At 42.6% G+C, this 27,566-nt stretch overlaps 2 protein-coding genes and 1 pseudogene across 2 annotated transcripts; all 3 read left to right on the forward strand.

The window, feature by feature from the left end:
- The first annotated feature begins 1,396 nt into the window (after positions 1-1,396).
- Positions 1,397-2,636, forward strand: BOSTAUV1R424 (vomeronasal 1 receptor bosTauV1R424). Its single transcript, XM_015458417.3, has one exon. The coding sequence runs from the start codon at positions 1,714-1,716 to the stop codon at positions 2,620-2,622; it is 909 nt and encodes a 302-aa protein (XP_015313903.1). The 5' UTR covers positions 1,397-1,713; the 3' UTR covers positions 2,623-2,636.
- Positions 2,637-11,191: 8,555 nt separating this feature from the next.
- On the forward strand, positions 11,192-12,100 carry BOSTAUV1R425 (vomeronasal 1 receptor bosTauV1R425). The gene has a single exon (XM_002695401.4). The coding sequence runs from the start codon at positions 11,192-11,194 to the stop codon at positions 12,098-12,100; it is 909 nt and encodes a 302-aa protein (XP_002695447.4).
- A 4,013-nt stretch (positions 12,101-16,113) lies between these two features.
- Positions 16,114-26,807, forward strand: LOC100336049 (vomeronasal type-1 receptor 4-like; annotated as a pseudogene).
- Positions 26,808-27,566: the final 759 nt, after the last annotated feature.

Raw genomic sequence — 27,566 nt, forward strand, 5'->3', positions numbered from 1 at the left:
TCTTTACAGATATTACTTCAAGATCTGATTTCATCTTGTATATATACTAGAAGCCCAATTGCTGGGTCATATGGGAGTTCTGGTTTTAACTTCTCAGGAACTTCCACAACATTCTCCACAGAGGCTGTACCCGTTAATATTCCCACCAACAGTGTGTGAAGTGTTCCTTTTTGTCAAGATCCTTGCCAATGTGTTATCTCTTCTCTTTTGGAGACTAGACACTCTAACAGGTGAGAGATGCTATCTCATTGTAATTTTGACCTGATGACTAGAGATGTTGAGCACCTGTTCATATACCTTTAGGTTCTTTGTATGCAGTCTTTGAAAAAAAAATCTGTTCAGGTCCTTTCCCCATTTTAAACTGGATTATTTGGGGTTTTGCACAATATTATTTTACATTTTGGATATTCATTCATTCGTGGATATGTGGATTGCAAATAGCGTCTCGTATTGCACAGTTCCTTTGCCCTGCAGAGGCTCTTATACGATGAACCCTCACTCTTTTACTTTTGTTGCTGTGTTTTTGTTGTCAAATCCAAACCATTACAGCCAAGATCAATTCAAGGAGCTTACTTCTTTCCTCTAGGAGTTTGATGGTTCCAGATCTTACATCCAAGTTTAATCCAGTTTAGAACATTTTTGTGTGTGGTGTAAGATAGTGTCCAGATTTTTTTTTTTTGGAATTTTAAATTTGGATATAATTGATACAACATTATGTCTGTTTCACGGGTACAAAATAACAATTAAATATTTCTCTACATTGCCAGTTGATCACAGACAGTCTAGTTTACATCTGTTATACATGTAGTTATATTTTTTTATTCGACCAGAATCTGTAAGGCTTACTCTCTCTCTTTTCATCGTTAGATGTGGATTTCCAGTTTTCAAACACCACTTATTGAAGGGACTAACATTAGTCCATTGCATACCCTTAGGGCCTTCGTCAAAAATTAATTCACCAGAAGTGTATGGGTTAATTTCTGCGCTTTCTGTTCTGTCCCATCAGTCTGTCTATTTTATGCATATTTTATGCAAATTTATGTTGCCATAAATTCGACATATGGTTTGAAATGAGAAAGTTGGATGTTTTGTTCATCTTTCACGTGATGCTTTGACTATTTGGGGTATTTTTTGGTTGTATACAGATTTGGGGATTTTTTTTTTTTTTCTGTTTCTGTGAATACTGGCATTGGAAATAGTTGAACTGAGCCAACAATGTTGCTGAACAAGGCAGACATGTTTTCTAAGTTTATAGATCTTACATGAGGATAGAAGATCAGGTTATACAAGTAAATAGAGAGCTGTTGTATAACATAGGGAGCTCAGCTCAGTGCCCTGTGATGACCTAGAGGGGTGGGATGAGGGGATGGGAGGGAGGCTTTAGAGGAAGGAGATATAGGTGTATTCATATCTGATTCACATTGTTGTACAGCAGAAACTAACACAATATTTTAAAGCAATTAACCTCCAATTTAAAATTAAAAAAAATAAAAGTAAATAGAAAAAATTCAGAATAGTGATGGTGAATGATTTAACTGGTATCAGAAGTATGTTATCCAGGTAAAGTCATTTCTCTGGACTATGACAGTGTCTTCCTTTTCAGGAGAAATAAAATGTGGGAATCTTTGTCCAACGGTGATTATGTAAGAAGCCTGCTGATGGCATCACCAGCACAGCCTACTTTCTGCTCCAGGACACTCTGACATCCTCTCCATGTCTTTTCACAAAGATGCCCTGAGAACCACAAGCCAGAGAGCCCTGAAAACCATGTATCTTATACAGATAGGAGTTGGATCTATGGCCAATATCATCCTTTTCTTTCACAACATCTCTCCGATCTTGCTTGGCCACAACCGGAGACCCACACCCACAGTTCTTGCCCACATATCCCTAGCCAATCTTTTGTTTCTTCTGTCCTCTGGAATTCCCCATATAATGACAGGTTTTGTTTTGAGAAACCCTCTCTCCAGTCTTGGGTGTAAGTTTGTGTATTACATACAGAGGGTGGCTCGCAGCACCGCCCTGTGCTCCACCTGCGTCCTGAGCACCTATCAGTCCTTCACTCTCACCCCCAGGAGAGCAGAGTGGGTGATGCTCAGAGGAAGGGCCCCCAAGGTCACTGGTCCTTCCTGCTGCACCTGCTGGATGTTCAGTCTCTTAATGTACATCTACGTTCCTGTGAAAATCACTGGTCCTTGGGATAGATACAACAATACTGATTCCCAAGGCAAGTGGTTCTGCTCAATTACAGGTGCTGCCACAGGCTTTGTCTACTTTTGGTTCATCTCTGATGTCATGTTTATTGGCCTCATGGTCTGGTCCAGTGGCTCCATGGTGCTTCTCCTGCACAGACACCACCAGAGGGTGCAGTATATCCACACCCCCACTGGACACCACAGATGCCCCCCAGAGACCAGAGCCGCCCACACCATCCTGATGCTCATGGTCACCTTCGTTGTCTTCTACCTGCTGAATTACAGTTTTGTTTTCCATATCAGTGCCTCTTTAGATTTTCGTCTGTGGTTGCTCCAGGTCTCTAATGTCTTGGTTTCTTGTTTCCCCACTATTTCCCCCTTCCTGCTGCTCCTGAGGGATCCTAGAACGCCTAGGTTCTGCTCTTGAGTCATTAGAATGTATGAATAAAGTGCTAAATATCTAGTAGACACCTTCAATAGTAACCGTAATTATTCTGTAAGTCCTCAGTATCCATTTTTTACTGAGATATAACTAACTTATATCTTTACTAACACATAGCATTGTATTAGTTCCAGATATACAACATGATGAATGTGCATTTGTATATGTTGCAAAATGATCACAATAAGTCTAGCTAGTTGCATCCCCTCACCTTCAGAGAAGATACAAATTTTTTTCTGGTGACACAAACTGCCAAGTTTATTTATTTCGTTAGTTTTTGTTATTATTTGGCTGTGTGGCATATGGGGTAATAGTTCCTGGACCGTCAATTGAACCAGCTCCCCCTCAGTGGAAGCTCATAGTCTTAACCACCAGTAAGTCCCTGTGATGAGAACTTTGAAGATTGACTCTCTTGTTGTTCAATCGCTCAGTTGTATCTGAATCTATGAGACATCATAGACTGCAGGATGCTAGGCTTCCCTGTCCCTCACTCTCTCCCAGAGTTTGCTCAAATTCATGTCCATTGTGTGGATGATGCCATCCTACCATCTCATTCTCCGTTGCCCCCTCTCCTCCTGCCCTCATTCTTTCCAGCATCAGGCTCTTTCCCGATGAGTCAGCTCTTCACATCAGGTGGCCAAAATACTGGAGCTTCAGCATCAGTCCTTCCAATGAATATTCCAGGTTGACTTCCTTTAGGATTTCCTGGTTTGATCTCCTTGCAGTCCAAGAGACTCTCAAGAGTCTTCTCCAGCACCACAATTCGAAAGCATAAATTCTTTGGTGCTCAGCCTTCTTTATGATCCAACTCTCATATCCCTTTATGACTACTAGAAAAAACATAGCTTTGACTACACAGACCTTTGTTGGCAAAGTGATGTCTCTGCTTTTTAATATGCTATCTAGGTTTGTCATAGCTTTCCTTCCAAGGGGCAATCATCTTTTAATTTCATGGCTGCAGTCACTGTATGCAGTGATTTTTGAGCACAAGAAAATAAAAACTGTCACTGCTTCCACTTTTTCCCCTTCTATTTGCCATGAAGTGATGAACTGGGCACAGAAGAATTGATGCTTTTGAACTGTGGTGTTGGAGAAGACTCTTGAGAGTCCCTTGGACTGCAAGGAGATCAAACCAGTCCTAAATATTCATTGGAAGGACCGATGCTGAAGCTGAAGCTCCAATACTTTGGCCACCTGATGGGAAGAACTGACTCATTGGAGAAGACCCTGATGCTGGGAAATACTGAAGGCAGGATGAGAAGGGGACGACAGAGGATGAGATGGTTAGATGGCATCACCAACTCGATGAACATGAGTTTGAGCAAGCTCTGGGTGTAGGTGATGGCCAAGGAAGCCTAGCAAAGCTGTAGTCCGTGGGGTCACAAGGAATCAGACATGACTGAGCAACTGAACTGAGCTGATCTGATGGGACTGGATGCCATGATCTTTGATTATTTTTTTCAAGTATGCAATGAATATAATTGACTATATTCACCATGTGGTACACCATATCCCCTTGACTTGCTTGTTTTATAACTAGATGTTGATAGCTTTTAATGTTTGTACTCAATACCAAATTTTTACAGAATTTCCAATGAACTGAAAAGGTTCACTTAGGAGATTTGAAAGTCAATCCATGAAATTATGAGCTCGAAAAATGTACAAACCATTATTGAGGAAACCATTTCTGCCTTAACCAATGAAGCACTCTGAAAGAAACGTCCTTTCTTCCAGAACATTTCAAGAGTTTCCACAGACTTTATCTCCGTGTGTTTCAGCTAATACCTGACACACATTGGCACAGAATCCAACATTGGTCTCCATAAATATGACTCTTGTGTGGGTGGAGATTTGATTTTTTAGATAAAGGTAACACACAGGAAAGTAGAGAATGTGTTCTTCTGTATTACCTTGTAAATTTAGTTCACTCCTATTTCTCCAGTATGCTATAGTGTTACACAGAAAATCGATGTTATTCAGTGTCTTGCTTCTTCTCTAAAACTGGATTGTTTACACGGTGGACCCTCAATAAATTTAATAGATAGGATGGATGACATAATCTGAAGGACAGACTAGAAGCTGTCTTCTTTTTCATTTGTCACTTGAATACGTAGTGTTCGTGATTGCATTTTGCAAACTTGAGATTGTTTCTATTTGTCTTATTTTCTGGGTTTTTTTGGGTCATTTTCTGTTGTGTTATTTTTAAGTTCCAATTTAAAAAATCAATGTGCTAAGGTATAACTATTTTTCAGTGATATTTTGGACATCACATATGGATCCATCACTCCTGTATATATATATATATATATGTAATTACTGACAATTAATGCTATGATTGTAGCTGTCATGAACTAGTTGTGTCTTATATAAAATAAGAAATGAACAGAAAGTATAGTGTATACATGTATCAATATGATTGCGTTTTCCAAAGCTTGTAGTTCTTTTTTGTGTTTCTTTCTTTGGTATAACTTGCCTTCTGTTTGAAAAATTTCCTTTAACTAATATTAAGGAGCTAGTTTTACTATGAGTGAATTGTTTCAGCGTTTATCTAAAAATATCATAATTTTACTGTTTTTCCTATTAGAGAATATAAAAAGCTAATAAAACATGATCAATAATAAAGGTATACTTAGCAACAACCTCCTCTTAAACACTAAGGAATTAAATGCCTATGAACTGTTTTTATTTTTTTAAATGATTAGAGGTAATTTCAAATCTGCTTCACTTTCACACTACTATATATAAAATAGGTAACTAATTATGACCTACTGTGTAGTAGGGTGCTGGTGTATAGTTTTCGGCCAGCTATTTGACTGCCCATTCGGATCTTTTCATTGATTCTCAAGAGGTGTCCTTAATCACCCAAGAAAGAAGATGATTTACACTGGGGATATCATTTGCTCCTCACTGGAAACGCCCCAGACTCCCCATGCAGTCAGTGTCACCCACACAGCAGGTGACATGATAATGGAATCTCTGTGGAGAGACCAAGGCTAGAAACACCGTCCCTATAACCATGACCTCAGGTGCTCGGCGCTCATCCTGAGTGACACGTCCCTGCACAGAGCTCTGAAGCAAAGACCAGCCAGGTGAGTGCTTCCTTCTGTTCAATCTCAGGGCAAAGACTGGGAGAGACGTTGCCTTCAGCAGGAGAGGGACTTAAGACTTAACTCACACTGGGCAGGACAGGGGCAACACAGCCTCACTTGAGCACTCACATCCATGCTCTGCTGGGTGGAGGGTGGCTGTGAGCCCAGGAGTGTCTCAGGCTGGGAGCAGAGCCAGATGGTCCACTGCAGATCCCTGTGCCATGGAGTCTCTAAAGATGAGAGGAGGGATTTGGTGTCTCTGGAATGTGTGCCAAGCCTTGGATGATCCAGTCACTGAGCTCCTCTCTGTTGTTAACAAAGACTGCTCATTGTAGCAGACCTCACAGGTCTATGCTTGCAGGGGAAGGAGTCCCCCTGCCGCCTTTCTCAGATCATCTCCACCCGGGACCTTATTCCAGGGTCCTCTAGTCTTGTTGCCCACAGCTCATGACAATGCCTCTAAGCAGCTCACTCTCGGCTCTCCCTCAGCACTGGGCTACACACCAGCTCTGACTTCAGGGCTCACTGTGATGAGTTACACACTCCTCTGTCAACACAACAGAATTAACTCCTGTTGCTTCCACTGTATTGTAAGCAGTTTTATGCACATAAGTAAAAAAAAAAAGAAAAGAAAACCAAGACAAAATGAGGAAGCTATTGTAGCAGAAAGTGCTCAGAACCAAAGGAGAGACAGAACTGCCTTTAAATTGTTTTTTTGTGCAAGCACAGCTGTGTCATCAGAAAAGTTGCTGGAAAATAAGGCTTTTATGGGTTCTCTGTTTTCTTCTAAGAAAGGTTACTTCCAGCTTGTCCTGTTACATGGAGAGTGACCTGCTCACACTGGTTCCCCCACACCTGTGGGTCGGCAAGCACTGGGATATGTGTTCCTCTCACAGCACAAGGGCATCTTTTGCGGGTTCATTTTTTGGTTCTGGCTGTGGTGGTGCCCCATGTGTGACTGTGTGGGGTTGGGTGTCATGGATTGTGTGGGGGCAGGTGTGTCCATCTGCAATTCTGGGTCATGATGGTGTCAGGGAGGCACCTCGTCTGTGGGGTTGACCTCTGTGTGTCCCACAAAATGGCAAACAGTAGCTATGACCACATCACTCCCCCCAATAAATACTCAGCCCCATAGAAAGGAGATCATGGGCCATGTGTGTGGGAGGAGAGATGCAAGAGGATGAGGGGAACTGCATGTACTTAGGAGTCACTGTGATGTAGGGAGAAATGAGTGGGGTTTCAGGGAGGATCCTATGAGGATTCACTGTGCATGAGACTCATGTTCGAGCTTTTGCCAATAAAGAAAATTCAATGGGATTCATGGAGCAGCTCCATCACGAGGGCCAGGCTCAGGGTACCCCCAGGATGGGCCACCGCAGCCTGAAGGAGGCTGGACGGGGATACAGAGCAAGTAGAAGTCGTGTGTGCTCACGCAGGGAAGGACGCGCAGTTCAAGCACTGTCCAGCTCCACGTGCCAAGAGGTAGCTCTCCACGCAATGGTCGGGGCACGTGTCCAGGCCCACACCTCGGAAGCAATCGTGAGACCACGGCTACACGTGTCCAGGCCTGCGTTCAGGAAGCTAACGCAAGAGGAGGGACAAGCATCCAGGTCCGGGCCGGGAGCTGTCGCAAGAACTGAGGTAACTGTCCAAGTCCTGCCTTGGGAGCTATCGCGAGAACAGAGGTGGTGCCTGGTCCCGGCTGCGGCGCACAGCAGCTCCAGCACGAGGAGCCGCCGCCAAAGGCCCAGAGGGCCGGGAGCCACGGTGCTCGTCGGCGGCCTCTGCATCTGCCAGGATAGTATTTCTTGTTTCCAAGAGCTCTCGATTTATCAGGAAGAGAGAGCAGAGAGGAGGAAACGAACAAAAAGGTATGAATCTCATCTTGAGGTGAAGAGAGTGAGTCAGTTGTGACTACGGAGGGGCTCACAGGAGCCAGGAGCAGGTGGAGCCAGGAGGCTGAGCCTAAAGGACGAGACCATTGAAGTGGCGGGAAGAGGGGCGACTAGGAGCTGGGAGGGGGGCCAGGACGCGTTTCCTGCTTTGAAGGGAAGGAATGCCTCTGCTCTGGTGGGAAAAGGAGCGAGGGCGGCCGTGGGGTTAGAAACGCCTTAGGTGCCCGAAGTCACTGTTTCCTCCTCACGTTGCTTCAGGTGCTCAGTGACAAGGGGAATGTTCATCTTTCAAAAACCAACTCATGGTTTCCTTGGTAGTTTCTACTTCTTTTCTGGTCCTTATTTCATCCATTTCCACTGTTTTTCCCTTATATATCTGCTAACCTTTGCCTTAGTTTTGGGTGGGTGGTTTGGTTTTGTTTGGTTTGGGTGTTTTTTTTTTTTAATGTGATTTTTGGTTTGTTTTTGTTCTTTCTGGTATAAAGTTATGTTTATTAGAACCTTTTTTTCTTAATCTCATTTGTTGTTAAACCATTCTTCTTAGAACAAAGCCTGTGCTGACTCCCGTAACCTTCGGTTTGCTGTGTTCCCACTCCACTTGCATCTCAAGGTATTTTATTTCCATTTTTATTTCCATTTGGATTTTCTTTGACCACAGTTTGTTCTGGAGTGGTTGTTCATCTCCATGTATCTGTGATTTTTCCAGCTTTCATGCTGTTATTGGTGCCTTATTGCATATAATTACCGTGGAAAAAGACACTTCATGTGATTTCGGTGTTAAATCTGTTAAGACTTGTTTGGGGGACTTCCCCGGCATTCCAGTGATCAGGACCTCACTTTCCAAAAGAGGGTGTAGGAGTTTGATCCCTGGTCAGAGGTCTAACATTCTACATGTCTCAGGGCCAAAATCAAGACATTAAAAAGAAAGCAATATTATAACAAATTCAATAAAGACTTTTTAAAAAAAGACCTGCTTGAGTCCTAATATGTGATGTGATCTGGTGAATGTTCTCTGTGGTCTTGAGAAGAATGTATATTTTTCTCCTCTTGGATAGATTGATCTGGTTATGTCCATAAAGTTCAACTGTGCTAATGTGTAGCTAACTCCAACATTTCCATGTTGGTTTTCTGTCTGATGAGAGTGTGAGTATTGCAGTCCCCACTATGATTATGTTCCTTGCTTTAGATATGATAATGTTTGCTTTATTGTTTAGATGCTCTGAGGTGAGTGAGAACTTATATATGAGGCTTGTCTTGTGCACCAGCATGATGATGACTATTGCAATCTTAAAAGACTACAACATGGTATAAATGTAATATTCATATGCACTGGGAAGCCAAAAAATTGTGTGACCCACTATATTATGACATTGAATTTACTGCTATGGTTTGGAACCAAACACAACTTCTCTGAATTACATCTGTATTTCTGCTGTGAACCTCACTATTTCTTTCCTTTGGGCTTAATTCGTTCTTCTTTTGTAGTTCCTTGAGGTGTAAAGCTATTTTGTTTGAGACCTTTCTTCCTTTTTCATATAGACATTTATCACTATCAACTTAGCTCTTAATCTGCTTCCCATAAGTTTTGTTATCTTGTATTTCCATTGTCATTTTCTGAAGATGTTTTATTTTTGATTTTTCATTTCATCCATGTAGTTTAATCTTCACACAAGTATACCAGCTCCAAGTAAATATAATATGCCTAGCCGCTGTTAACAGAGAAGGCAGTGGCACCCCACGCCAGTACTCTTGCCTGGAAAATCCCATGGACGGAGGGCCTGGTGGGCTGTAGTCCATGGGGTCGCTAAGAGTCGGACACGACTGAGCGACTTCACTTTCACTTTCACTTATTATTGAATTATCCCATTTTCTTTAATAATTTGTAGTTTCATATCATTGTGGTTGAAAAAGATGCGTGAAATGATTTCGGTCTTAAATATGTTAAGACAAATGGAGAATGGACCATATACACTTAATATATTTTCTGTTGCTGATGGATGGTGAGTCTGTTAAGTTCATGTGGTCTCATGTATAGTTTGAGTTCAATGATTCCTTATTGATTCTCTATATGATTAATCTATTGCTGAGACTAGGAAATTAATGTCCATATTATTACTGTGTGTTGTATATTTTTCCCCTTGATTTATGTGAACAAGTCCTTAGTATATTGAGGTCCTCCAATGTTGGGCTTACAAATATTTACAGTTGTTCTATTTTATTAATGAATGGATACTTTCATCATTATATAATGACTTCCTTTGTCTGTTTTTACAGTTTTTGCCCTTTAGTCTATTTTTGTCTGAGATGACTATAGTTATCCCTACTTCTTTGGGTTTCTACCTGCATGGACTATCTTTTTCCCTTCCTTCTCTGTAGGTCTATGTGTGACCATGAAAACTTCAATTCTACATAACATGGTCCTGTGGGACTCCAGTAGGCTGAGTACCCTTCACTGTTGGGGTGGGTTATTAGAGGGTCCACCCCTTTGGGGGCAGCCACAGAGGTTGGGGCATGAGATGTGTGTGGACAAGTTCCTTCCAGGCACAAGCTGAAGGCTTGGCTTCATTTTTTGAATCAAACCAGAGAGAGAATGTGGAAGCAGTGGCCACTTGTTCTTTCAGTCTCCTGAGAGCCTCCCAGTCAGCCGCTCGATGCAGTGCTTAAATGCCAGATCCTCAGGCAGTAGCTGATAGAGAGTGCAGTCAAACTCCAGCAGGGTGATGGTGTTAAAGCCTATTCATGCTGCACTGATCCTGGGGATGTGGCCGTGGTGGGTGCTAGCAGGTCATTTCACAGCTACTTTTTTATTTTCTTAGCCCTTTGAGGCTCCACAGTGCCCATCCACACTGGCTACCAGAGCTAAGTGATTTGAGGGAGCTAACATGTGGTTCAGGTCCTTACTTCTCAGAGAAGCAAGTAGTTGCGTGTTTCATTGTGATTGGAATGCACTGCGCTACACGTGGGCTCATGGTGAGCAGGTGTCCCAGACGTTCCCACCTGTTTTGATGTGGGTGTTTTCAAAGTCATCTGATGTGTGCAAGTCATTCAATGATTTCCTGAATTTCTCTCAAAGGAATTGATCCACGTGTAAATATATTCACTGTGTCCATGGGAGGAGCAAGCCTCTGTGTTGCCATCTTGGTGAAATCACTCAGTACATTCTTGTAATAAGTGGGATGATCATGAATCCTAAAGTGGTAGAGCACATTCTTATCTCTGTCTTCTGTCACTCATATACCTGATACATATTATTTAATACCTATGATGGGTCATCAAATGTTGTTGAACAAGACAGACATGGTTCTTGAGTTCATGGACCTTACATACAGGTGGAGAACAGGATATACAAGTAAATAGGAGTAAATAAAAAATTGTAATGGTGAAACTTGTAACTAATGTCAAGTGTATGTTCTCCAGGTAGAACTGATTATCTGGCATATGAGAGTGCCATTTTTCTCAAGAGAAGTAAAGAGTGAGAGTCCCTTCCCAGTCTTGGTTCTGTAAGAAGACTGCTGATGTCATCACCTGCACAGCTTCCTTTCTGCTCCAGGACACTCTGAAATCCTCTCCATGTCTTTTCAGAAAGATGTCCTACGAACTGCAAGCCAGGAAGCTCTGAAAACCACCTATCTCTTACAGATGGGAGTTGGGTCTCTGGTCAATGTCATCCTTTTCTTCCAAAACATCTCTCCAGTCTTGTTTGGACACAAGCAGAGACCCACAGACACTATTCTCACCCACATGGCCCTGGCCAATCTCTTGGTTCTTCTCTCCTCTGGGCTTCCCCACACAATGACAGCTTTTGTTTCAAGTAAGCCCCTGTCCAGTCCTGGGTGTAAACTTGTATATTACATACACAGAGTGGCTCGCAGCACCACCCTGTGCTCCACCTGTGTCCTGAGCACCTATCAGTCCTTCACTCTCATCCCTAGGAGAGAAGGGAGGTCATTGCTCAGAAGAAGAGCCCTCAGGGTCACAGATTCTTCCCATTGGATCTGTTGGATATTCAGTGCCTTAGTGAATAGCTACGTTCCTGTGAACATCACTGGTCTACAGGACACGCACAACTATTCTGATGCTCAAGGCAGGTGGTTCTGCATGTCCTTGGGTCATAAATCAGGCTTTACCTTCTTGTGGTCTGTCTCAGATGCCATATTTATTAGCCTCATGATCTGGTCCAGTGGCTCCATGGTGCTTCTTCTGCACAGACACCACCAGAAAATGAAGTATATTCACACCCTCACTGGACACCACAGATGCCCCCCAGAGACCAGAGCCACCCACACAATCCTGATGCTGGTGGTCACCTTTGTCATCTTCTATGTGCTGAATTCTATTTTTGCTTTTTGTATTAGTGCTTTTCACGATTTTCGTCTATGGTTGCTGCAGATCTCTAGTGTCTTAGTTTCATGTTTTCCCACTGTTTCCCCCTTCCTCTTTCTCCTCAGGGATCCTAGAGCACCTAGATTCTGCTCCTGAATTATTAAAATGTATTGTTAAAGTGCGAAATGTACAGTAGACAGCTTCAATAATGAAAGTAGTGACTCTCTTCTGTAACTATTTCCTCAGTAATAGTGTTTCTCCAGTATAATTAGTATATAACATAATGTCAGTTCCAGTTGTGCAGCATGATGAATGGGAATTTATATGTACTGCAAAATGGTCACCACAGTGTCTGGTTGATATGAAGCCTGCATAAAACATTACAAATGTGTGGAACTGTATAGTCTAAGAAATTCCTACGTATTCTGTAAAATGGTCAACAGTGATTCTGAGCAGAGTATAAACACTTTAGGAACTCATACAATGGCTACAAAAATCAAAGAGCACAAGTTTAGAGCCCTAACCCTGTGCTCTGCAACAAGAGAAGCCACCACAGTGAGAAACCTGCGCACGGCAACTGGAGAGTAGCCTCCATCACAGCAACTACACAAAACCCAGGCGTAGCAACAAAGACCCAGTGCAGCCAAGAATAAAATACATAAATAAAAATTTTTTAAAGAAAGAAATTTATCATTAAAAAAATACAAACTCTTTTTGAGGAAATCATTTCCTTGATGGCCAGTTCAGCTCTGTAAAAGAAACCTTCTTCAGGAGTTTTTGCAAATTATTTTTCCCATATGTTGCATCTAATACCTGATGTACATTGACACATAATCTATGTTTGTCTAGATAAATATTACTGTAGGGTGGATGGAAATATTTATTTCATGGATGAAGATAATAAATACAGAAAATGGAGGTGTTCTTCTGTATTACCATATACCTTTATTCACTTGTATTTTCCAGTATGCTGTAGTGTTAATTCAGAAAATAAATGTTATTCATATGGGTTGCTTCTTCTTTCAACCTGAATTTTCTTTACGTGATTGACCATCGATAAATTTGGTTGATTGAAAGGATTAAGTAACATGAAGGAGGGAGTAAAAACGGTCTTTATATTTGTCACTTGAGTGTTTATTATTCATCACTGAAAATCAGAAACTTGGGTCTTAGTTTTCAGTTTTTCCTGTTTTTTTTTTCCCTCTTTTTTTGCCTTTTATTTGGATAGTCTAGTGTTTTGTCTTTTGCATTCCTTTGAAAAATATATAGTGTTATGGTATAACTACTTTTTTATTGGTTTGATTTTTGCAGCTATTGTATGAGTTCCTAAAGTGTTTATATTCTGCTCAGAATCACTTTTGACCATTTTACAGAATACGTAGGAATTTCTTAGACTATACAGTTCCACACATTTGTAATGTTTTATGGCACTGCTTTTATAAATGCTTACTCTCGATACATATTATTACCCACAGTTAATGCTATGATTTTTGCCGTGATAAGGTAGTTGTCTCTAATGCAACAAGTCTGGTAATACCAAGTGTTGAAAGGATATGGATCAAGAGGATTTCTTTTTTTCTCTCTTTTTTATTTTGTTTTTTAATTATAGTCAACATGCAATGTTATATTTGTTTCTGGTGTACATCATAGTGATTCCACATTTATTTACGTTATGAGTTGATCGCCGCAACTCCCGTTACCACTCCTCTCTGCAAAGTGTTGACTATTCCTTATGTTACAGCTCAGTGACTTATTCACGTCATAACTGGAGGTTTGTGCCTTAATCTGTCTCATCTGTTCATCTGTTTCATCCAACCTCCAGCTTCCTCCTTCCTGAAAACCACCAGAGTATCTGCCTCTATGAGTTTGATCTTGTTTGTTTTGTTTTCTTTTGCAGACACCCCATGTAAGTGAAGTCACGATTTTTGTCTTTCTTTATCTGACTTATTTCACTTAGCATAATAGGTCTAGGTTCATCCATGTTGTTGCAGATGGCAAAATTTCATTCTTTTTCTGGCCAAGTAATATTCCTTTGTATACCACATCTTCCTTATACATTCGTCTGTTGATAGATACTTAGATTGTTTCCATTTCTTAGCTATTGTAAATAATGCTGCAATGAACATTAAGGTGTCCATATCTTTTTGAATTAGTGTTTTTGTTTTTTGGAAATCCAGGATTGGAATTTCTGGATTGCATGGTAGTTCCATATTTAATTTTTTGAGGAATCTCTATTCTGCTTTTCACAGTGACCACACCAGTTTACATTCCCACCAACGGTGCACACGAGTTGCCTTTTCTCCACATCCTCACCAGCACTGGTTATTTGTTGTCTATTTAATAATAGCTTTTCTGACAAATGTGAGGTGATATCTCATTGTGGTTTTGACTTGCATTTTCCTGATGACTAGTAATGTTGAACACTCATTATTACTGCTTTATAATATTCCATTCATTACTTATTCTAGTGCTGATGGGTATTTGAGTCTTTTCTGGCTTTTTACCATTGTGCGACATGCTGCAATGAACTTTCTTACACATGTGTTCTGATGAATATGTATAAGGGTTTCTCTGGGTTATACAGCTGATCTGCATGAAGAATATAAATGTTCACGTGACAAAATAATGTCGCGTTATTTTCCAAACATGTTGAAGAAGGCTTCTCAGGCTGCCTGAGATGCTGCATTTCCCCTGCTGACTGATTCAGCCCCTCGTACTGGGCCAGGTGCTTTGCCACAGCCAGGTAGGTTCAGCCGAGGGGCAGAAGGTCTGAGTCTGACCAGCAGCACCCAACGGAAAAAGACATTGGTCCATAGAGGTCGATTATGATTATAAATTTACATGTGGCCACGTTAAGTGTCAATTTTTTACAGTGTCAATTATTTTAATATCATAACTATTACCATTTCAAGTTGTAATCAGTTCTGAATAGTTCTTGACAAGATGGTTTAAAATCTCTGTCTTAATACTTTCTTGAAATTGAGTGTGTGTGTTACACCCACAGCCCCTCTCAGTTCAGATGAGCCCACTTAAGGAGCTCAGTAGCCACAGGGGACTGGAGCTTCCACACTGGACAACCCAGATGTGGACACTTTCGCCAGCTCCACTAGAAGTCTGGTGGTGAACCACATCCTTCATGTGGTTCATATGAAACCAGCATTTCATATCTCAGAGCCAGGACCATGAGTATTATTTCTGTTTGCATTTTCATTACCTAGTACTAGGGACGGCACACAGTAGGGTCACAGTAGCTCTATGTGTTTAAATATGTGGGGGCAGATTCCAAGGATGAATAATCATTCAACACATTAAATCATTATCATGCATATTTTCTGCAGATGGGAACTACAGTTGAACACTTTAAAGAGGCAGTGGCCGTCTTATCTGCCTGCCTTCTCTTCTCAAACCCATGTACCTGAACTGTGGACAAGTCCGCTGGCCACAGTGTGTCAACTCCCTGCAGAAGGAGCACAGTGGGGACAATTAACTGTACCACTTCTGCTCTGTGGGCTTCAGAAGGATGAACTCAGGACTATTTCCCAGCTTAGGAAACTGGTCCCCAAGAACCAATTGTAAATTGATAGTTGCTATGATCAATTTAAAGTATTCTAATGTCCCCTCTCTATTTTTTCTAATTGTTAATAGTTTTTAACCCACAAAACTCTGGAGATCCCACTGCAATTGTTCTTCCTGGAGTTTCTACCCTCAGGCTCTACACACTGATCCCCCATCAACCCAAGGACAGAGTGCATGTTTTCCTGCCCCAGGTCTTGTTCCCAAGGTGTTTTTTTCCATCGTGAGTCTCTGCCCCCATAAGCTTTGATCCCCTCTATTCACTGTCCGAGTCTTCAGTCTTTGAGGCAGTGATGCCCCTGGTTTTCTCACCTTTTTTACAGATACAAGAATTTTTCCTCTGTTCAGTGTTTTTTCTTATTGTTAGAACAGAGTGGTGACTTTCAAGATCCATGCATGAAAAACCAGAAACCAGAAGTCCATGACTGATTTCTTAAGTTATATTGGGTTGAGGAATTCTGATGATATATGAGTTCTCCAATGTTGACAGCTAATTCAATTGCAGCCATGTTAAAATTAGTTGGAAAGTCTTATAACCTAAGTGATATTTTTGTATTTTATTTTCTTAATACATTTTTACCATAGGCAGGATAATCATGAGTTCTGTAGGTGGTAGACTATATCCTTTACTCTATCTCCTGTCACATATTCATATACTCAGTACGTATTATTTAACACCTGTCAGAGATCAACCATATTGCTGAATAAGACAGACATGATTCCCAAGTCATGGGAAACAGATATAAATACAAAACAGTAATGGTGAATAATACAGCTGTTATGTGCTTGTTCTTCGAGTTGAGCCCCTCCTATAGGGTATAAAAGTATCTGCTTTCTCGGAAGAAAGAAGAGTAAGAATTCTTTTTTATTTTGAGAATTCTTTTCCAGTGCTGGTTCTGTAAGAAGACTGCTGATGTCATCATTAGCACAGCCTCTTTTCTGTTCCAGGACACTCTGGCGTCCTCTCCATGTCTTTTCACAAAGATGCCCTGACAATCCCAGGGGACATGGTTCTGAAAACTATCTTGTAGTTACAGACGGTGGTTGGGGCTCTGGTCAATGCCATCCTTTTCCTATACAGCATCTCTCCAATCTTTCTTGGCCACAAGAAGATATCCACATATGTGATTCTCACCCACATGGCCGTGGCCAGTCTCCTGGTTCTTCTCGCTCTTGGCATTCTCCACACAATGGCAACTTTTGTGTCAAAGAACCCCCTGTCTAGTCTTGGATGTAAACTCTGTATTACTTACGGAGAGTGACTCTCAGCACCACCCTGTGCTCCACCTGTGTCCTGAGAACCTATCAGTCCTTCACTCTCACCCCGAGGAGAGCAGAGTGGATGATGCTCAGAGGAAGGGCCCCCAAGGTCACTGGTTCTTCCTGCTGCACCTGCTGGATGTTCAGTCTCTGAATGTGCATCACTGTCCCTCTGAAAACCGCTGCTCCACAGAACACACACAACCGTAGTGATGACCAAGGAATGCGGTTTTGCTCATCCTCAGGTCCTGCCGATGGCCTCCCTGTCTACTTGTGGTTCATCTCTGATGGGCCGTGTTTCTTGGCCTCACAGAACACACACAACCGTAGTTGATAACCAAGGAATGCCGGTTTTTGCTCATCCTCAGGCTCCTTGCCCGATGGCCACCTGTTTCTACTTTGGTTCATCTCTGATGGCCGTAGTGTTCTTGGCCTTCACAGAACACACACAACCATAGTGATAACCAAGGAATGCGGTTTTGCTCATCCTCAGGTCCTGCCGATGGCCCTGTCTACTTGTGGTTCATCTCTGATGCCGTGTTTCTTGGCCTCACAGAACACACACAACCATAGTGATGACCAAGGAATGCGGTTTTGCTCATCCTCAGGTCCTGCCGATGGCCCTGTCTACTTGTGGTTCATCTCTGATGCCGTGTTTCTTGGCCTCATGGTCCAGTCCAGTGGCTCCATGGTGCTTCTGCACAGACACCGCCAGAGGGTGCAGTATGTTCACACCCGTTCTGGGCACCACAGATGCCCCCCAGAGACCAGAGCCACCCACACCATCCTGATGCTGGTGGTCACCTTTGTCATCGTTTACATACTGAATTCCATTTTTTCTTTTTATATCGCTTCCTTCTCAAATATTCATCTATGTTTGATACAGACCGCTCATATTTTGGTTTCATGTTTCCCCACTTTTAGCCCCTTTCTGCTTATCCTTAGGGATCCTAGATTTCCTAGATTTTGCTCTCATGTTGTCAGAAGTCATGGCTGAAGTGCAAATGTGTAGAAGATAGCTTCACTAATAGCTGAGATCACTCTAGTCTGTGACTCTTTACTCAGTGCCGTTTTTATTGATATAGTTAACATAAAATGTTATAGTAGTTTTAGTTGTAGAATATAACGATTCTATACCTGTATATGTTGCAAAATATCACCTCAGTAAGAACAAATTGCCGTTTTCATACAGAGACACAAAATTATTTTTCCTGTAATGAGGACTTTTAAGATTTACTCTCAGCAAATTTAAAACCATGCAATACAGTTTATTATCTATAGTCACTATATTGTATATTATATCCCTGTGACTTATTTTACAACTGAACATTTGTACTTTTTGATGTTTATAATAAGTACCAAATTTTTACATAAAGTCCAACGAACATGGAAGATCAGTGTACTAAGTTGCTGCGCTGGTATATTTGATAGTCCACCCATCAAATTATATCAGCTTGAAAAGGATACTTCAGATTTTTGAGGAAACTGATTTCTCCCTCAATCCATCAACTGTCTGGAATAAATCTCCTTTATAAAGAAATATTTAAAGTATTTCCACAAATTTTATCTCAGTGTTACTGTGAATAATACCTGAAATACACTGGCACATAATCCAGTATTGGTCCAGATAAATTTTATTCCAGAATGGACAGAGATTTTATTTCAGTGAAGAAGATTGTTTAAAAACTGGGAAAAGGAGACGGTGTTGTTCTGTATTACCTTGAATCTTTGTTTAACTCATGTTTCTCCAGTCAGCTATAGTCTTACACAGAAAATCAGTGTTCTTCAATGGATCGCTTCACCTTGAAAGCTGCATGTTCTTTACATGGTTGAGTCTCAGTAATCTGGTTGATTGGATGGATGAAGTCATATGAAAGAAGGAGTAAAAACTGCCGTCTTTTATATTTGTCACTTAAATGTGTAGTTTTCATCTAGTCTCAGTCGTCTTCTGTTCTCTTAGGTTTTTACTCTCTTTGTTTTTCCTTCCCCCCTTGTTTTGTGACAGACTGTTGTTTTTAATATACGATTAAAATTGTTTAAATTTTTTATTTTTAACTAGTTCAGCATTTTCTTTATTTTTAAAAAAAATTTATTTATATCAATTGGAGGCTAATTACTTCACAATATTGTACTGGCTTTGCCAATATTGTACTGGCGGATCGACATGAATCTGCACGGGTGTGCACATGTTCCCCATCTTGAACCCCCCTCCCACCTCCCTCCCCATACCATCCCTCTGGGTCATCCCAGTGCACCAGCCCCGAGCTTTAAAATTAGAGGATAACTACTTAACAATATTATGATTTTTTTGCCATACATCCATATGAATCGGCCATAGGTATACGTATGTCCCCTCCTCTTGAACCCCCCGACTCCTGCCTCCCCATCCCACCCCTCTAGGTTGTCACAGATCACCAGCTTGGGGTTCCCTGCATCTTACATCAAACTCCCACCAGCTATCTGTTTTACATACGGTAACGCACATGTTTCACTGCTACTCTCTCAACTCGTCCCACCCTCTCCTTCCCCCACTGTGTCCGTAAGTCTCTGCTCCGTGTGTGTGTCTCCATTGCTGCCCTGCAAATAGGTTCATCAGTACTATCTTTCTAGATTCCACGGTGATGGTGGTTTTGTCACTAACTCATGTCCAACTCTTGTGACCCAATGTACAGAGGAGCCTGACAGGCTACAGTCCATGGGATTCTTGAGGCAAGAATACTGGAGTGGGTTGCCATTTCCTTCTCCAATATTCCATACGTATGCATTAATATGTGATATTTGTCTTTCTCTTTCTGACTTACTTCACTCTGTAAGGTTCATCCACCTCATTATAACTGACTCAAATGCATTCCTTTTTATAGCTTAGTAATATTCCACTGTGTATATGTACCATAACTACCTTATCCACTCATCTGTTGATGGACATCTAGGTTGCTTCCATGTCCTAGAACTGGTCTTTAGTTGCTTTACAATGTCGTGTTCGTTTCTGCTCCACAGAAGTGAATCAGCTATACATATATCTCCTCTCTTTTAGATTTCCTTCCCATTTAGGTCACCACAGAGCACTGATAGAGTTTCCTGTACTATACAGTAGGTTTTCATTAGTTATCTAATTTAACATTGTATATACGTCAACCCCAGTCTCCCAGTTCATCCCACCCCGCTTTCCCCTCTTTGGTGTCCATATGTTTGTTCTCTATATCTGTTCTAATTTTAGTAGTGTATTTAAAATAAATAACCAATAGGACCTACTGTATAGCACAGGGAACTCTGCTCAATATTCTGTAATAACCTAAATGGGAAAAGAATTTGAAAAAGAATAGAAAAATAATAAAAATGAATTCATATTGAGTTATCGAATGAGAGGAAACAAAACGATATTTAGGGCTTCACCAGAGGCTCAGCGGTAAAGAATTCGCCTGCAAGGCAAAAGACTCAGGTTGATCCCTGGGTCGGGAAGATCCCCTGGGAGAGGATGGCAACCCACTCCAGTGTTCTTGCCTGGAAAATTCCATGGACAGAGGAGCCTAGGAGGCTACAGTCCATGGGGTTGCCAAGAGTCGGACATGACTGTCGTGACTGAGCACACATGCATGCAAACCTTATTTATCCTTCTGAAACCTCCTGTTTTACTTAACAGTATATCAAGGATATCTTTTCACTTTAATACATAAGTCTTTTTCACCTTTCTAAGGCAAAAAATTTATTTGATAGTGTTAAGGTGTAAGTACTTTCCGTTGCTTGTGGTAGCCATTGTATATGGGTTCCCAAAGTATCATAGTCTGAACTGACTGCTTTCAACCCTTTCAAAGAACATGTAAAAACTTTTAAATAGTATAATTCTACAGGTCTTGTAATGCTTTTTGCTATTTTTTTATGTTTTCATCAAAGAATACAGATTCTTCGGAATGTGTATTGGAAGTCAGTTTTGAGAAACCAGGGTGCACTACTAGCTTTGCACACTGCCGAGACTGTCATTGCTCTGGGGCCTCTCAGCACAAACAGCTCATAATTCGGTTTCATGAACGCACTCACACATGCAGATATACCTAGCTACACTCAACACATACACATTTTTTTATCCAAGCATAGTTGATTTACAGTATTGTGTTAGCTACTGTGTTTAGAGTGGATAACCAATGGGAACCTATTGTATGGCACATGGAACTCTGCTCAATGTCACGTGGCAGCCTAGATGGGAGGGGAGTTTGGGGGAGAATGGATTCATGTACATGTATGGCTGAATCCCTTCACTGTTCCTCAAACTATCACAACACTGTTAATCAGATTTACCCCAATACAACAGGTGTTGGTGTTGAGAAAAATAAAAAGATGCAATATTGTTTTAGCTTCAGCTGTACAAAAAAAATAATTCAGTTATATTTAGAATGGCAAAGTCAGGATTTAAACATACATACATATAATAGTAATGAGTAAATGTAGAAGGAATGATGTAGGTAGAACGTGATTGGAAACCACCATAGGAAAAAAAAAATAGTTGTTTCCTAGCTTTTAAAACTTGTCTGGTGTTTTCTCGTAACTGGATTCAACAGATCACTCTACTTCGGCCCCTAAGCCAGTTTTGGTGGAGTTCATTTCAGTCCTGACGTCATGCCATCCAAAGGCTGCACCAGTTTCTGCACTTTCCCGTCTCTAGAGAACATGCCGTGTTGGGCCAGCTAAGGACTGGTGCTGGTTCTGCAGCATCCTCATGTGGCCGTGACAGACGGGCCTCCTTGGTTCCACACACCATTTTACTGGAACCAGAAGTGCTGAAGTTCCTCTTCGTTCTTGTACTAGCACTCCTGCAAAGCACACGGCAGAATTGGTGTGTGAGAGTGTGTGAAAGAGAGGGTGTGCATACTGGGAAGCACAGTAGAGAGTCCGTGACTGAGACCACGAGTAAGATTGTGAGGGTGTGTGTGTGAGCGAGAGGGAGTGTGTGTCTCTCCCTGAAGGAGAGAAAATAGGAGACAGAGGAGAAACAGTTCTGAGAAGCTTGTGTGGGTGCATGCATAATCGTGTCCAACTCTTTGCGACCCCCCGGACTGTAGCCCACCAGGCTCCTCTGCCCATGGGATTCTCCAGGCAAGAATACTGGAGCGGGTTGCCATTTTCTCCTTCAGGAAATCTTCCCGACCCAGGGATTAAACCTGCATCTTTGGCATCTTCTGCGTCGACGGGTGTATTCTTTACCACTAGCACCACCTGGGAAACCCTTTAAGAAACTTAGTTCCTGTATTTCATAATCTCTTGTGACCCGGGAAGAGCAGCTGCAAGTGTGTGGATCCCAGGCTTTCCATTGTCTCCAGCCTCCTCCCGCCCCACCAGCAACACCAGCCCTGATTCTCCGTCCTGGAGCTCTGGCACCATCTGCTGGGCCAGGTGCCCTACACTGCAAGGGAAGACACCTTCCGCTTCTCCCAGTCCCTGGGCTCGCCACGTGGAGCTGCCTACATCTAAGTTCAAGCAGAGTAAGATTAAAATTCTGCTCCTCATTTGCCCTAGACTCATTCCAGGTGCTCCATAGTGACATATTTCTGTACAACACAACGTTTCCATCACCTCACAAAGTTCTTCTCCACCCAACACCAGATACAGTTAACTCTGTGTAACAGAAAAGAGGGTGCCCAACTATGCATCCATCCTACATTCTCTCTCTCACACACACATGCACACACATACACATGGGAACACGAGAGACCTGAAACTCTTCTGCATCAGCAGCAGGACTGGAATCCCCTTGTTTGGGATCATCTTTCCCACTTCAGCCCCTGAAGACAAAGATGCTCAGGGCAGAGTGACACAGACAAGTGCACACCCCTCCTCTCCATGTCAATCTGCTCCACGCTGCCAGCTTCATACTGTGAATACCCAGGTCCCCAGAAGATGTTTGCTATTCAAACAGTGAGATTAAGACAGAGAATGGTGTAGGTACAGCTCGGATGTAGGAATCAGAGCAGGGACCCAACCACATACCCTACGGTGCCTTTTTTAACATTCTGTCTTATGCACACTCTCAAATAATTATCATTTTTCTCTATAATGTTTGGAGTTAATGATGGTTGATTCAACTTACCTTTTCTGCTGGAGTGAGAAGATTTGAAGCTGTCGAATGGAACATTCTAGAAGGCAGCACATAAGTGATTCAGCCACAGTTGTATCATGAGCTTCTCCTCTCATTCCCCTTTGAGTGTATGGTGGTAACTGTTGCAGGGTTTCCCCCCCATAAATGCCTCAGAGTTGTATCTCTTAACACTAACACCAAACTGTCCCTAGCCAGGATATAATTATCACTTAAATTCTCCAATGGAGGGACGTCCCTGGTGGTCCTGTGGATAAGACTCTGAGCTTGCAATGCAGAGGGCGTGGGTTCAATCCCTGGTCATGGAACTAAGATCCCACATGCTGCATGCCACAGCCAAAAAGTAAAAATTCTCCAGTGGAAAGAACTGCTGGATCTGCTCAAGGTAGATGATGCTTAAAGTAAACAAGGAGCTTGAGGTATGGGTGGGTGAGTGGGTGATTACCCTGTTGTCTACAGTTTGTATGCTTGAAAACACCCATTAAGGGAAGGGATATGTGTATCCTTGTGGCTGACTCATTTTGCTGTTCGATAGAAACTAACACAACATTGTAAAGCAACTATACTCCAGTAAAAATTAAGTTTAAAATAAATAAAAATTGTATTTAAAGGAGAATTTTTTAACAGTACTCTTGGAAATTCTAGTAATATTCAAACAGGAAAAAAAGATAACATGGCTGAAACAAAGAATTAGCCCTAGCATGAGAACAAAAGCATGAAAACATACTCAATATGAAACGAAGGACAGCAAGAAGAACAGTTTCTCAGTGAAAAGCCTGAGGAGTGTGGGATTGTCCCAGGGGCTGGGGCACCATGAACTCTCAGATGGGGTGGGTTGTGGGCACTGGAATTCTCACAAAGTACAACAAACTAGTTCTTGGGAGCAAACTTTTACTCAAAGACTCAGATAGTAAATATTTTTAGGTTCACAGGCCACATGGTCTCTGTCACAACTGCTTAATGCTACATTTGTAGGTGGAAGCCACCTTAGACAGTATGCAGACAGAGGTGGCTGCTTTCCAATGGATGCGTGCTTAGTCCCTTCTTCAGTCGTGTCCAACTCTTGGCGACTCTATAGACTCTAGCCCACCAGGCTCCTCTGTGCATGGGATTCTCCAGGCAAGAATACTAGAGTAGGCTGCCATGCCCTCCTCCAGGGGATCTTCCCAACCCAGAAATGGAACCCCCGCCTCTCATGTCTCCTGCATTGGCAGGTGGGTTCTTTACCACTAGCGCCACCTGTGAAGCCCCTCTGCATTCCAGTAAAACGCAACAAAACTTTCCAATAAAATTCACCGTTTACCTGTGCCATCAGGTTGACATTATGGATACAAAGGATTTTGAGGTTGAAAAGATGGCCTAAAATGGGGGATTTTACAGACGACAAAGACCTAGGAATATAATTAGAAAGAAGCATGGAATTTAAGGTCCTTGAAAACAGACTCCTGATCCATTGGTGACACGGTATTTTGGAGACATGAAAAAGCACTGAGGAACCAGCCCAGTTGGAAATAATGAAATCCCTGATGCACCTTCAATGGTCCCTTTAACGCCTGATTTAACTTTGACTCTGAACTAAAATTTCCACGGGAAACACAGAAAACTTTTTTCTGACAGCTATTTGGATATCATTTGTTGTTGTTCAGTCGCTCAATTGTGTCTGACTCTTTGCAACCCCATGGGTTATAGCAGGCCAGGCTCCTCTGTCCTCCACTATCTGCTGGAGTTTCCTCAAACTCATGTCTATTGAGTCGGTGATGCCATCCAACCATCTCATCCTCTGTCATCCCCTTCTCCTCCCGCCTTCAGTCTGTCCCAGCATCAGGGTCTTTTCCAATGAATCAGCTCTTCCCCTCAGGTGGCCAAAGTATTGGAGTTTCAGGTTCAGCATCAGTCCTTCCCATGGATATTCAGGGTGAATTTCCTTCAGGACCCACTGAATTGGCAATATTTGTTTCCTATTAGATTAAAAATAGCACTTTGAAGATACAATTATCTTTTTTGTGTGTGTTAAATCTCTGTATGACTGGAGGATAAAGAAACCTAAGGCCAGAATTAAATCACAACCTGATTGGATTAGCAAAGAATGGGCATGAGATGGGAGAAGCCATCTCTTATAAAAGCCCCTGGAGGTGGCTCACTGCAGAACTGAGCTGTGAGAGGGGGCAAGCAGCTGGACCTGGCTGAGTAGAGGTAAGTCTGTCTTAGGAGCGTTCATTCTTGTATTTCTGTTCTACAGAAGGCAGGGATTTGGAAATGTATTCAAATTGGAGAGTTACCTGAGGCACGGTGTGTGCACTTGGAGACACAAGGACCTCCAGGAGAACAGGCAGAACTTAGATGTTCAGTATCCAGGCTGGAGAAGTAATAAAGTCTTCACTGTTGTTGTTCACTCAGTCGTGTCCAGCTCTTTGTGACCCCATGCCAGCCTTCCCTGTCCTTCACCATTTCCCGGAGTTTACTCAAACTCATGTCCATTGAGTCGATGATGCCATCCAACCATCTCATCCTCTGTCAACCTCTTCTCCCGCCTTCAATCTTTCCAGCATCAGGGTCTCTACCCACGAGCTGGCTCTTGGCATCAGGTCGCCGAAGTACTGGAGCTTCAGCATCAGTCCTTCCAGTGAATATTCAGGGTTGATTTCCTTTAGGGTTGACTGGTTTGATCTTCATTATCCTGAGTCTAATCAGAGCTTGGTAGACTCTGTGAGATGAACTTTCAGCCACAGACTGGTTCCACCTCTCAAGTTCCTCTGTGAGTTTTTGTCACATGCAGTTTGGACAGGTGGAGAGTCCAGGGTGACCCACATGTGTGATTCTAAGTTCATTTTCCAGTACACACATAAACAAAGGAGAAGCAGATAAATCTAAAGTGTTAAAAGGCAAAGTGTCATCATTGCAACATCATTTTTTTAATCTTTTTGGGTTTTTTATGTTAAAAGACAAATTACTCTTTATTGCATTGACACTAGCATCCCTATTAGTCTTATTTTTTTATTGAAGACTAGCTGATTTTCAATGTTACTTTGAGGTACAGCACAATGATTCAGTATTTTTGCAAAGTATTCTCTAAGTTATTACAAGGTAATGGGTGTACATCCCCAGTGCTATACAGTATGGTCCTTGTTTATCAATTTTACATATAGTAATTTCTGTCTGTTAATCTATAGTACTGCCCTCCACCCAACCTCCCCTCTGGTTACCACGCATTTTTTTTTCTATATCTGTAAATGTGTTTCTGTTTTTCATATGTCTCCATTTGTATTGTTTTCTACTCTCCACATAAAAGTGATATCATGCAGTGTTTGTCTCTGTCTGACTGACTTCACTGTGCATAATATCCTCCACGCAGCCAGAATAAATAAATAAAATTGTAGAGATTTATATTCTCTATCAGGCTTCCTTGGTGGCTCAAAAGTAAAGAACCCACCTGCCAATGCAGGAGACTTGGGTTGGATCACCCTGTTGGGAAGATCCCCTGGAAAAGGAAATGGCAACCCACTCCAATACTGTTAACCTGGAGAATCCCATGGACAGAGGAGCCTGGCGGGCTACAATCCATGGGGTCGCAAAAGAAGCAGACATGACTGAAGTCATATTCTCTATAAGACAAAAATTCTGGGGAAAAAAGTGCCCCAGGGACTAGTATCCATTCAGCTCATGGAAATTCCCGTCTCATGCATGTTTCCCCAGAGAGGACCCAGGGCTGAACACTTCTTTAAAGCGAGTAAATGTGTGGTCTGCCTGACGTACCTGGACAACCCCAGATACTTGAAATGCGGCTTTGGCTGCTGCTTCCGCTGCCTGGATTCGCTGCAGAAGGTGCCCGGCGCGGAGGGCTTGCTGTGCCCCAACTGTTTGGTGGTCTCCCAGAAGACTGACCTCAGGCACGCGCTGCAGCTCGGAGCACTAGTGTGCAAGGGCAAGGCCTCGAGCCCCAGCTGAGAGCCGTCCCCCAGAGGAACCCAAGGATCCGCAAGTTCTGAGGTAAGGCGTCTGTGTACCGCGCCCCAGCCAACAATCACCCGGGGCAAAGCGCCTTTTCAACAGCGCTCAGCTAGCTAAGGCCTCGCTGAGGCCCTCGCTGAGTTCTGCCGCCTGAAATGTTGATTCTTTCCAACCAGCAAGTGTTCTCCTCCATTAGGTGTAGATAAGAGCTATCTGTAGATTTTTATTTTTTAAGCAAAGACACATTTAGGCCATGCCTTAGTCCTGTGTGGCCTTCGCAGGTGGTACTAGTCATAAAGAATCCGCCTACCAATGAAGGAGATGCCCTGGAGGTGGCTTCCATCCCAGCATGCGGGAGATCCCCCTGGAGGGAGGGAATGGCGACCCCCTCCAGCATTCTTGCCTGGAGAATCCCGTGGACAGAGGAGCCTGGTGGGCTACAGTCCACGCGGTTGCCAAGAGTCCAACACGACTGAGCGATGGAGCACCTCCCACAGGATGTGGCAAAGCCCCAGGTGACTGTGCACAGTGCGAGTGGACAGGGCGTACTGAGGGCACGAACGCCCAGCTGAAGGGAAAGGAATGTGTGCTGTGTGACCGGAGGTCTCAGTCCTGTCTCCTGCGCTCCCGCCCTGGCTGGGACCTAAGGTGCCTGATTCCGGCTCGGGACTCCTAGGGAAGGGGAATGACCACAGCTCAGCTGCGTCTCTTGGGTTAGCTCCGAATGCCAGGGCTGACCTGCCCAGCTATACAGAG

The sequence above is a fragment of the Bos taurus genome, chromosome 18 (assembly GCF_002263795.3).
Source record: "Bos taurus isolate L1 Dominette 01449 registration number 42190680 breed Hereford chromosome 18, ARS-UCD2.0, whole genome shotgun sequence".
NCBI classification, from domain to species: domain Eukaryota; kingdom Metazoa; phylum Chordata; class Mammalia; order Artiodactyla; family Bovidae; genus Bos; species Bos taurus.

Bases quoted from the DNA above. Each gene is read 5' to 3' on its own strand.
- BOSTAUV1R424 (XM_015458417.3), top strand. From the start codon at position 1,714: ATGTCTTTTCACAAAGATGCCCTGAGAACCACAAGCCAGAGAGCCCTG.
- BOSTAUV1R425 (XM_002695401.4), top strand. From the start codon at position 11,192: ATGTCTTTTCAGAAAGATGTCCTACGAACTGCAAGCCAGGAAGCTCTG.